At 37.3% G+C, this 13,379-nt stretch overlaps 1 protein-coding gene across 3 annotated transcripts in view; it reads left to right on the top strand.

The window, feature by feature from the left end:
- LOC132843283 (1-phosphatidylinositol 4,5-bisphosphate phosphodiesterase beta-1) overlaps positions 1-13,379 on the top strand; it is an 85,292-nt gene that overhangs the window by 19,651 nt on the left and 52,262 nt on the right. For all 3 annotated transcript variants that reach the window (XM_060866485.1, XM_060866484.1, XM_060866486.1), the window contains exon 3: positions 8,576-8,644. In XM_060866485.1, the coding sequence (XP_060722468.1) occupies positions 8,576-8,644 (69 nt within the window). The remainder of the gene's footprint in view (positions 1-8,575; positions 8,645-13,379) is intronic.

Below are 13,379 nucleotides of genomic sequence, written 5' to 3'. Positions count from 1 at the left end.
TACAGTCAGCTTAACTCTCTGTTTTGAAACTCAAATCCCAATCAAATGTAACTCCTACTTTCAGGAAAAACATGACCCCAAAACAGATGCCTACAGTAGGTTAGAAAAGCTGAATGCAAGACATAAGGCTATCTGAATTGACTGGCTGCATGCCTACATCTTCTGTTTGGTTGTGTGTTTGTAGTCCATGTTGTTTGTGTTTATATGACTTGAAATACATCAAATGTGAGAAGAGCAAATCACAGGCAGGCTTTATTCTTTGTATGAAAATACATTAAACAACCTTTAAATATGCTCATCTCCCACATGCTTTTAGTAAAAGTTCTGTTTACATAAAATGTTTGAGCAATGAACAAAAATGCAGATTGTTTAAAATGTATGAATACACATATAAGAATTATGCCAATTCCAATAGATGCCAATAGATCCTACAGCAGCAGTGTTTTTTATTTATTTATTTATTTATTTTTTTTGAGAATGTAGGACATTTGAAATTCTGAATGTAGTGTTGTTGTTTTTTAAACGTATCATTAAATGGGTTGTTGCACCTGGTCACATGGATTGCTCCTTCCTACCTTAACATGAGTGGAATCAGTCTCTGACTCTGATTCTCAGAGCTGTAAAGCCTTTAGCTACTCTACAAGATTCACAAGCACCCTGTTAAATTTTATCTAGGCAGCGTAACACGAATGGGTTTATTGCCACTAATAAAATAGTAAATGGCTAGCTCTGTGTGCATATTTTTACTTATTTAAAGACTGCTTATTAATGTAGTGATTGAGATTTATGTAAGCAGTGTGTTTTGTCCATCCCTGCATCCCCTGCATGTTCTTCTTCTCAGCTCCAGTTCTGCCTTCATTATTAAGTATGTCAGAGATTTAGGTCACTTGTCTTTTTTCTGTCTTAAGCCAATTCAATTTTGGTAAAATGATAAAACGTATCAAATTTAAACGCTGCTCAAGTGCTTTGAGGCAAGGCAGAGACACAGGAGTCTGCCATACTTAAAATACCGGCTCCCTCGTGTCACTGTTCCTCGAGAGAGAGAGAGATAGAGAGAGAGAGAGAGAGAGAGAGATAGAGAGAGAGAGGAGCAGGAAGTACAAATAGGCTTCTGATAGATCAGGACATTACAGATAGTAAAGTTTGCTGACTTTAATATTAAAATGGATTCATGACATGATATGTTACATTTAAATAGTGGCACATTTCATGGGATCTTTACTTTCTGGACTTGCAAACATCATGAAAAAACAATCGAAGAAAGGTCAGATGCTATAAACAAAAATGGCCACTCAGAATGATTGAACTGTACTTGTATCTACATTATTGAATAGATCTTTTGTTTCTCAAGATATATTGACTGTTAAATTCTTTTGAACCCTCTAAACTGCTGGGCTCTGTCTCAAGAGTCTTATTCTGGGACATCATGAACTTTGGATTTGATAAAACGGCAACCCTTGGAGGATTTACCTGGCTTTTTATCTGTGACCATTCATAGAAGTGAGGCGTGCATCTTCAAAGTGATTTTATACACATGACTTTGATTTGATTTCCAGTCTAGCAGTGGATTGAACAGTTTGTAAAATTGCTTTCTAGTCACTTGCTTTTGTCCTAGTTTCCAAAGACCCCTGGATATAAAAATAATTAAAAGAGAAATCTGGTTGCTTTCTTTGATGAAGCACACTGAAGGTCTTTTTCATCTAAAAACACAGTTGGAATTTTGTACCCTTATGTTAATTAATTGTACATTTGTAGTTGGTGAATACCTTTGTGCTTTGATTTCTCTGTTCTTTCTTCACAATCACTTGCTGAGATGTATTTTATAAAGGGCTTTGGAAAGATCTGCTGGAGTGTAGTTTTAATCACTTAGCCCTCCTCTGACAGTCACATCACTATCTGATGCGGGTGGTCTTCCTGCTTCTGTTAACATTTACTATTGACTGGTTTAACGTCTGCTAGTAGCTTTGGATAAAGACTGCTACTACACATAATCACAAATGAAGTGTAAGGTTTTTCAGTTTTTTGTGCATCCATGTTATGTAGATCATTAAGAGAGGCCCTGACATATGGGAAAAGATGACTAATCTTAGTCAGCGAGGGAATAAAAAGGGATGTCTCTTTTAGCCATCAAGTCTAAACTGGAAGGTCTACAAAATGAAGTATCTATCCCCAAGGAAGAGCCAGGCAGAACAAATGATTGACAAGGACATGCTTTGTCTGAGACTGAAGACAATTTCTAGAAGTTTTTTGCCTCTTGGGAATTTTAGGCATGGATATATGGTCTCAGTCCTTCATATTTTTGCTGAACTGATTAGTTTGAAGAAAGGCCAGGGTCATATATAGGGATCTTGTGCTCTTTGACTGATGGGCTTGTGTTTCAGGAGTGTTGTACCATCATTTTTCTGCATCCCAATGCTCTTGTCCAAATGTAAATGGCATGGTTCATACTGATGTGGCTTGGTTATCTTATCAAACATGGCATACTGTAGTAATGTGTGGACTGACGGACAATAGCCATTATCAGGTTAGAAGCTTTCTTCTAAATGTCAATATAGCCATGAAGTCACTGAAACCAAACTCATATTTGTCACAGCAAATCCACAAATGATGGTGACAACGATTACTTTAAGACTGCTAAAACCTGCAACCATGGTATGACTGAGAAAGAAGTATGGAGTTTATGTAAGAATTAGATTACAAGGAAGTATTATTTTTCCTTTGAAATCTGGAGGTTGTTATTTACTGATTCTCTAACAACTCTAATAATATGTGGAAGGAATTATCATAACTTAACTATCATCTTCAGAAATGCTGTGTTTATACTTGCTTGCTAATTTTTGTGAGCATTGACATCATATTCACCCTTTGGCCTGTGACATGACACTCACAGGAAAAGGGAACCTGAGTGCATGCCTTCATTAACGTTCTTCAGCAGCTGTATGAAGTGTCATTAGTGTCATGAATATCAGTGTCCTTGCTTTGCTTGATGGACAGATGGAGGGTGTCACCTCATCCAAAGAGAATGAGATTGATTTACTGATTGTAAATATGAGTGTAGAACATAAACATTGACACTCATTGTTCACCAGGATAGTGAGCGTTAAGCCTGATGTTTCCTTGACTTTGCTCTTGTTCATATTTTGTACAGTTTTGTACAGTTTGGTTTTCCTGATGATGTGTGAGGAAAATGAACTCGACTATAAAGTCATTATCATATCTCTCTCTTTCTCTCTCTTTCTCTCTCTCTCTCTCTCTCCCCCGCTCCCTCTCACACACTTGGAGAAGCCAAGTGTACATGATACCCTGTTTGACAAGGTTTATTTTGGACCTCTAAAGGGTGAGGATCAGGGCCAAATGTCATACCTTTCAGGACTAATATAGATTTTTATACATGGACACAGATGCTTTCTCTCTCTTGGACTAAACCCATCCTAACACAGGAAAGGACTTCAAAACACTTGTCATCCCATAAATCCGGTTTGGTTTCATGTCAGAGATACTTGAAAACTCCAAGAAACAAAGATTTGTGAAAGGTTGGAACTTTTGTGGTCTTTCAGAAGAGTAGAAGATTCTGTGCCATTTGTAGGTTGTTGCATTAAGCATGAAATAAGCAAGGCAAGTAAACAGCAAGTTCTTTTTAATAGAAATTCTTCAATAGAAAATTGCATGCTTAGTTGTTCTCAGAAAGAAAGAAGGTCTGGCATCTCATCCAGGGTGTGTCATCACCTCATACCCAGTGTTTCCTGGTTAGCGGATGTACTACAACCCTGCCCAATATAAAGTGGGTACTGAAAGTGAGTTCTTGATGTGTCATCTGTAGAAGATGTTATAGAATTACAGAAATTCGTCTTGCCAAATGAAAATACTAAAAATTTGATGTTAGTCAAGTTAGAAGTTGCTCAACAGACCAACCAAAACAAGACATGTAAGTTTAAGGGTTAAAAATGATATTCAGTACATTACGGTGGATGGCAGTAAGGAAGTTTGTCCTTGAGTCCATGTGCATGCATTGCATCTGTCTGTAATGAGACCGGTACTTAAATAGACAAAGACTGGCATTGATAAAGAAGTTAATGACCATTTTATTTCTGCTATAATGGTGACTACTGCCCTTGCTGCTGCTGACTCAGACTTGCCACTGAGTGTATGTACACAGGAGGGTGATGATAGATAGTGGTGATAATGAATCTAAATTGATTTGCAGTAAAGTACAGTGCTGCTGAAACTTTCAATGCTTAGGATTCAATTTTGCTCTAAACCTAAGGGAAACCCTTTATCCATTCTAACAAAGTAGTATTATTGGGCAGGTTTCCCATCTTTTTACACACAAAAACTAAACTTAAAATGTCATATGTTACACTAGGTTAAGAGTGATTAAATGTAACTAAGAGTCATTAAATGAAGCAGGCTATTTATTTTTTGCATTTGCTATTGATATGCTAACAGAACTAACAGGGTTAAGCATATTCCTCCGCTGTAAACCCCCCACCTCCAGTATGTACAGGAAACACAGCATGTATTCATTAAAAACTGCATCGCGGATTTCAAAACAAAATTACAAATGCAGCTGCTTATCTGTCTTAGTGTGTGCGACATTTTCCCTACGTTATATGCCACGGACTTTTTTACAAGTGATTTAGTGACGTGATGTTACAGTTACAGAAAATTCCTAAATTGCTGAACGTGAACGAAAAATATCAACAGATCTCAGAGCCACTGTGATAAAATTAACTGCTCACTCATAAAGCAAAAATGGTATTTTTTGCTGGTGTGATCTGTAGTTCAGTTCACAATGATTATTGATGCACAAACCACTGGTAACAAGGTTGTTTGTTTAAATGCAGAACATGTCTACAATAATGAGAGGCAGCATGTGATTCACACAGTAAGTGATTAGTGCCTGAGGGGTACAGGCCTCACTGCGCTGCTCTTTCCTGAGGCTTCGCAACTCTCGCTTCACACAGTGTGGCATCTCTTTATACACACACTTCAAAGAGCAGCTTTTATACTGGAGCTGGAAACGCTAACCTTTGACTCAAAGCAGCTCACACTGCAAACACAGAGTGTTAAATTGATTTCAGGAAAGGATGCACTCTACGTTACGCTGTTTTCAAATGAATTCTCTTCATCTGTTGCATATGTGTGATTGCCACATTTGAGAATTTGAATACATTTTTCTGTATTGAGAATATAAAGGGAGAGTCATTGACTCAAATTTTAAGAGTGTTTGTTGAATTTTATTTCAAATATTTAAAATATAAAGTTTTAATTTAAAACTGTAATACTCTAACGGTAAAGATGTGAACTTTTATCGAAGCCGTTATGTATTTTCATCTAAACTTCAAAAGCATAACAAACAAACACACAAAAATAATTGCATTATTTGTGCATTATGGTTTTATTGTAATAAAACTCCAGGCATTATATGTTACACAAGCCATTTTACCAGTCAAACTGATGGAGTCATAAATTCGTCTGGATGGAGTCGTCTCAAAGGTTCATCAAAAATGTTTGTTGGCCCAACAAGTAACCTTAGACTACTATTATAAGTAGATTGTGTTAAATCAGCAATCTTGCTTGTACAGTGTCTAGATCGAAGACTTGCACATGTGTCATGAGGTGATGACAGAGAGTCAAGGTTTATGTTGAAGTCAGCAGACAATATCTCTCTCTCTCTCTCTCTCTCTCTCTCTCTCTCTCTCTCTCTCTCTCTCTCTCTCTTTCTCTCTCTCTTTCATTTACAATCACACACCACATATAGAGATGGCCAGAATCCCAGGCAACACAGAGCTATACTGTAGAACTGTGACAGGTTAATCTTCAACATCATGCTTCCATTACCAGGCTATGGGGGTGTTCTAATACCCAGCTTGATTATATGCCTACTGTATGTCAATTTGGCATACAGCAGTCTTCAGCAACAGAAAAAAACCTCTCTAAGTTTTAAAAAGTAAATATTGCTCTTACTAGGATGCATGAAATGTGGCTTGAGTTACAGCAGCTGACCGTGAGTGTCTTGCCATAATAACTGAGTTTTTTTTCTTCAGTCTAACCTTCAGGGTCTAAAATCTTTGTGCCAATGCAGAAGAGTCACAGACTCACACTACTACAACTATGTCGCTGAACCGTCCTGAACTGTTCTGTGCACCGTCACTCGCACATTTGCAGTGAGATTTGTTATGCAATGGAGATTATGTTTATGCAAACATTTTCTTCACCTTCTGATGATTTATTAACTTACAGCAACGTGTTCTGGGACACCGGTGGTGTGTCAGCATTTGAAGCCATGTTTTGAATGCACGTTTAAACAGTCAGATTTAACATGGACCTAATTGTTTTGCCTGTTCAAGGAGACACTGTTATACATTTTGAGGAATGAAAATTGACTTTTTAAAATTTCTCTTTAATTTCTCATTTGTAATCAAACGATGTTGCTGTCTGGTGTGTTTTAGGTATTTCTTCTGTTCAGCATTGTAATTTCTCTGGATAAAAAAAAAAACACATTTCAGAAAAACTGCTACTACATCAGTTTTGTACAGTAGTCATTGTAATTTCATTAAAAAAATTGTATCAAGATATAAAAGATTTGGGGATCATTTTCACGTTACAGCTCCAGGGTGCTTGGTTTGATCCTGTGCTTGGGTTACTGTCTGTGTGGAGTTTCTGTGCATGCTTTCCCCATGTGTCTGTGGGTTTTCTCTGGATTCTTTGGTTTCTTCCGACCTCCAAAAACCTGCCTGATTTGGTTATGCTAAAATGACCCTAGGTGTGAATGAGTATGTTAATCTGTGAGTGTCATGCTGCTCTGTGATGGCCTGGAATATATAGTGAATTTCCACTTCATGCCTTGTGTTCCCAAGAAAGGCCCTGTACATACTAACACCGTGACCAGGATACAACACGTACTGAAGAGGAATGAAAGGATGAAAAGTATGCCTTTACCTCTCAGCTCTTAGTGAAACAGTTGACTTGAGCCATGAACCATGAAAATGCCATATTCTGTACAAGACTCACAACAGGAGTCAATCACCCATGCAACAACAGGCTTAGCAAATGATTGAACCTACTCAGGGTGAATGTTTCAAATTGTATCAGGACGTATGCTATGAAAAGTAAAGACGTGGATTTTGGTGTGGACCAAAATGTGTAAGACAGCGGTTTTAATGTTATTCCTGGTAAGCTTATTCAGGCTTATCATTCCAACACAACTTTATCGTCAACCTTTATTCATAGCTGCTATATTCATCTAGGTTCTCCAAGAACCAGGGGGACAACTGACAACTATCTTGACATGGTCATACAACCAAATTGTTGTTCTGTCCCGATCTTGTCCTGGCTGGTCTACCAGTTTAGATCACCACAGATGGAATAAATCCTCTCTACAATGGCTACTTGTTATCAGGGTTCGCCTTTGGCTGACATTTTTGTCAAAATATATTATTTACCATTGGCACACATATCTCACTGTGGTCAATACCAGAGCCAACCTTAGCTTTTTGAGGACCATTACATTTAGAATCATGCCTTATTCAGTAACAAGGAGACTGAAAAATTTAATGTTCTAATCTTCAAAAACTACATTAACCCATCCTTTAAATTTTTTTTTTATTTTATTCAAAAAAATACTAAAAGAATGAATTTTTATTTAAAAAATAAATCACTATTTAGAGAAGAAAAAAATACCACCAAATACCACCAAAAATCTAGTATCTTGGCCTTACTGAAAAAACTATAAACTTTGAGAATGTGTGATTTCACCCCTGGTTTAATGTTGTGATGGATATATATATATGGCTAACACCAATCCCGATATAGCAGTATTATACTTTGTGGATGTATCATTTCTAGCTTGACTGATTGCTTTGTGACCGTTGTTTGTCACAACTGTGCACTAGCACTTAATCAAATTGTGGTGTGTTTAGTTGATGGATCAGTTTGTAGATGCTTGGTGGAACTTCTGCAGTGTTTGTATTGCTGTTCAGTGCTGTAATGGCTAGATGCCTGATCGTATACTACCTCACTTTGTACTACCACACAAATTCACTTTGGATAAAAGCATCAGCCAGATAAATCCTTGCTAATATCAATCCAACAGAAAACTCATAAAAGTCTCCTGTACATTTCTTTTCTTTCTCTCACTGGCTCTCCCACCATTAATCATAGAGCCTTTTTAGGTATTTACTGTATAGAGTGGTGTGATTTACCATTTGGAGTAAGTGTGGGATTTAGAGGTGGCTTTAGTGTGTCTTGTGTTTTGTGGCTCGAACCCCAGCTAAATTATCTTAAAAAAACATCCTGTCATTGCAATCTAATGCTAATGTTTTATTAGCTTCCCCTGTTTCCCTGACTTTGCACCCACCAGGCTAATGGTATGTTCATTTCAGATTCACTCTTATTCTGAAGTTGTGTTCAATATGCTCTTTGTTTATTATTTATATACAGTACATGTGACTAAGAAATGTTAAGAAATGGTCAGTGTTGTCAATAAAATTCTTTCTTTCTTTCTTTCTTTCTTTCTTTCTTTCTTTCTTTCTTTCTTTCTTTCTTTCTTTCTTTCTTTCTTTCTTTCCTTTAGGAGACAGACCTTTTGGACATTGCTAATATCAAGGATGCTAGAACTGGGAGATATTCCAGGATACCGAAGGTAATCTGAAGTTTTAATCTTGTTTGGTTGAAATGGATTTCCTCATAATCTTATATCTGTACAAACACCAACTTTACTGCTTTCCTGATGAAAACAGTTCATGAATTTTGAAGGTCACCAGACCTCTTTGCTAAGTTGTAAAACAAATATTCATGTAAATTGTATCTAGACAGGAACATGCTGATAAAACCCACAGCCCTACTCTGCAGTATTTGCCAGGAAATCTTTCTAGCTGCACAAATTCATTCTCAGCTCTCAAATTCTAGTGAGCCATGATCAACATTGTGATTTCTTCAAATATTCAAAAGTATCATAATAGAGTGGTGAGGTGCAGAAGATGCTGTGTTTTTCACATTGAAGGCCTTTAAGAGAATATGAAGAAGATGAAACCAGACATATGCAGAACAAGGGAAGTCGTGCTAACCCTAAGGTTGTGTGTTCGAGTCTCGGGCCGGCCACGACTGAGGTGCCCTTGAGCAAGGCACCTGAACCCCCCAGCTGCCGCAGCATAAATGGCTGCCCACTGCTCCGGCTGCCCACTGCTCCGGCTGCCCACTGCTCCGTGTGTGTGTTCACTGTGTGTGTTCACTGCTGTGTGTGTGCACTTTGGATGGGTTAAACACAGAGAACAAATTCTGAGTATGGGTCACCATACTTAGCCGTATGTCACTTTCACTTAAGAACAACCAGCAATAATTTACCAGTCCCATTGCCGCTTTCAAAAAAGAGGGCTGTTAAAGAAGCACATCACTCTCTATGGCATGATTTCATTATTTTGGAAATGCAAACACACCTGCTATCTGAAACAATATGAGAGATCATTCTTCTGCTGAGCTCCGACTGAACACATCAGGCACTATCGCTAGAGGCATGCATGCTCCAGCGGCCAGAGAGACAGACATGACTAACTGTATCCATAAACACTTTTATCCATTTATAAAAATCAGTGAACCTCAACTAAACATAGTTTTTGTTCATGTAATCATCTTTGGATGCAATGACCATGTAAGCAAAATGCATAGAGTATTAATAAACTGTTCTTCTGAACAACTAGCAAGACATTTAAATGCAGTCATTTTCACACACACATATACTGTATGTAGAAACACTTTATTTTTTCTTTCGAACACATAAATTCAACATTTACATACCCATGTTGAGCTCTCACGTGATTTCCAGTCCTTTGTACCACACCACATCTCTTGTAGGATCTATTCATCTTACATTTTTGTATTTGACTCCATTAGAATACTGTTAGATTTTGCATCTCCACATGAAAAGCTAATGATTGTGTCAATGCAAATTAATAAGAGTGACAGTATCAGTATTCAGATCGGAGGACACAATAAGGCTTTTCAAATACCATATCAATGCATATGATGAACAAATATATCATATCATATCATATCATATCATATCATATCATATCATATCATATCATATCATATCATATCATATCATACCAATAACAGTATCATCATATTTCTATGTTTGCATCAGAAAATCTGAAAAGTAAAAAGAAACAAAACTTTCTATAAAATTTAATTTCATTACTTGACCACGAAGGACAGTGGACAGCTAAGAAAAGCATATTGAGTAAACCTTATAACAAACAACATGTTGGTAATTTTACAAAAAATCTTATTATTGTTAATATTTTTTTAATTATTAAGTTTTTATTGTTAGTATCATGGGGGGCACGGTGGCTTAGTGGTTATCACGTTCGGCTCACACCTCCAGGGTTGAGGGTTCGATTCCCGCCTCTGCCTTGTGTGTGTGGAGTTTGCATGCTCGGGGGTTTCCTCCGGGTACTCCGGTTTCCTCCCCCGGTCCAAAGACATGCATGGTAGGTTGATTGGCATCTCTGAAAAAATTGTCTGTAGTGTGTGTGTGTGTGCCCTGCGATGGGTTGGCACTCCGTCCAGGGTGTATCCTGCCTTGATGCCCAATGACCCGAGAATAGTTCGGATAAGCGGTAGAAAATGAATGAATGAATGAATGTTAGTATCACCTACTTATTAAGTTTTGTGTTAATGAAACATTTATGCAAGGAGTCTATAGTGTCAGCATTTGGTTGCAGTTCATTTTTCTGGTTTTGCGGATAACACAATGCACAGTATGATCACATTAACGGCACTTAGCAGACACCCTTATCCAGAGCAACTTACAGTACAGTTATCTCATTTTATACAACTGAGCAATTGAGGGTTAAGGGCCCAACAGTGGCAGCTTGGTGGACCTGGGATTCTAAATCACAACCTTCTGATTGGTAGTCCAGAACAGGTTAACCACTGACCTACTACTTAAATCACAGGACCTAACTAGTCTTGTAAACATTGTGTAACTTACGAATGGTTAAAAAGCACAACAAGAAAATTAGTAAATGATGACAAATGAATTATACACTTTGACATAACAAGAGTCATACCAGTTGTGTCATTGTTTATGCTCCTATAACAACATGCCCTTTCATGATTAATTCTTAAATCATGCCCAGCTTTGGCATTTAAAGATTTTTAAATGAGACATGGGAAATGGCAAAAGAACGCACGTCTCTTCTGTGCACAATCTTGTCTTTGTTAGCTATTTCAATTAGCATATGTCATCCCAGTCATATTTAATATTAATTAGTTGTATCCCTTTATGAGACAGCAGGTGCTGCAACAATGTTTAAATTAATTATCCTAGTACGTGTCAGGTAAACAAAACAGCAATGAAATAACCATCTGGCTTTGACGTTGTGTCTGGTTGTGCAAGTGTTTTTGGATTTTTATGAATGTTTGAGCTTGTTTGTTTGTTTGATGCTTGATCCATGACCACGTTAGTTAGTGTTTCTGTATCTTTGCATGACCTTAAGTAATATTAACTGTCAAAATGTTTTACATCTACAGACTTTTGTTAACAATTGTGGATTTGTATTTAGATGTAAGGAAAGTGTTACTGAAAAGACTACAGTTTCAGTTACTTTTTTTCATTCACCCCATCAACTTTCTGTTTTAAAAACAGACAATGATCAGTTCAGTGAAACCAGTGAGCCTTCATATAACAAGGAATTGTATATTTAACTTGAGAAATCAAATTTAGTTACTCTATAAAACAGTAGTTCTTAAAATAGACATACACTTGGATTCTTTCAAGGCTCTTGCCATCATTGCTTGATTTAGAAGGCAACATTTTGAAAGAAATACAACATTTCAGTTAATGCTTAAGGAACTTGAGTGTCCTGCACACAGCCCTGACCTCAACTGCCCTTAGGATGAACTGGAACACTGGTGGCACCCCAGGCCACCACCTCAACCGACATCAGTGTATGATCTCACTAATGCTCTAGTTTCCGAATGAGCAACTCAACACAGTCATGTGCCAAAATCTAGTGGTAAGCATTTCTGGAAGTGTAGAGGTTATTATAGGAGTAAGAGTGGGACTAAATCTGAAATGGGATGTTCAAAGTGATCATATTGATTAAAATGGTTTGGTTATAAAATATTACTACTACTACTACTACTACTACCACTACTACTACTAATGATAATACTACTAATAATATATCAATATTTGATTCATTGAACTGTGGTAGAAAAAAAATATTTCAACCTTAAATAAAATGAAATCTATTTTACAGACAGTTTTATGTCAGTCTGAAATAATGGGAAGAGTGAAAAAGAATAAGCAATTACTTTATTTCAAAAGAGGCATAAATTATGGTATGCATGGTAACGCTGGATAAAATCTTGCATTGAACATGCTTAGGTGGACCTCTCATCTCCTTTTCTCCTAGCAGTCAATCAATTTAATTGCACCTTATCTTTGTCAGGCTGAGCATCCAGGCTCACTCTAATGTCTTATCAAGCCAGAAAACAAGCCAGTGATCTCGGTGGCAGCGGATATAGCAGGACACCAAGAGAGGGCTTCTAACCATGCTCTTGACTGGACTTATCTGGATGAAAATCTTTCCTCACATTCCATACAATACAGTAGACCCTTGTTCAGACTTACCTTCTAAGCCAACTAGCTGCTGCCTGTTTATCCGAGATAGTGTAACTTTAGAAAAGGCTTATCCTGCTACTGAAATAAGGGTTTGTAGTATTTGTATTACTACATGTGTTCTCTGGTGCTTTTGTGCCTCATCTAGGTGTTTTACCTTTCATCTGTTTTAGAATGTTGAGGATTATGTGCAGTATTTTAGACATGTTGAGATGTGAGTAGGAGGCTCTTGTCGTCTTTCCAGACCAGTTCTGTTTTGCTTAAATGCTGTTTCATGACAGAAGTTTCAAAGGTGAAGCAAGGTCCTTCGTAAACTAGTTGGACTGAGCTGTTACACTAACTACATGACAAGTGAATATGTTTTGAATGACCAGCAATATTTCCAGCGTAAAAAATAACATTACTGTTAATATTTAATAGAAATATTTAATTGAAATGATAGCTTTACAAACAAAATATTGCTACTTTTGCTACCCCGGTACATTTCTCTAGAAACCTATTAACAATGCTTCTCACTAAAATGGCTTCTTGGATGCCTCCTTTAGTAGGACCAGTTCATGACTGTCGAACTATTTATGTTACTTTTTTTTTTACGTTTAACTTGGGAAGGTTTGAAGGAGGAGGGAAGAGGTTTGCCCTTTTGGTCAGTTACCATAGAGATGGTGAGATGGAGAAAATGGTTTAATTAGAATTCAAAGGTTTAAAGACAGTTGGGGGCCATGTTCCACCTGTCCACTTCAAATTCATCAGA

Source organism: Tachysurus vachellii, chromosome 3 (assembly GCF_030014155.1).
Source record: "Tachysurus vachellii isolate PV-2020 chromosome 3, HZAU_Pvac_v1, whole genome shotgun sequence".
Lineage (NCBI taxonomy): Eukaryota > Metazoa > Chordata > Actinopteri > Siluriformes > Bagridae > Tachysurus > Tachysurus vachellii.
This window is presented reverse-complemented; position numbering and strand designations above follow the sequence as displayed.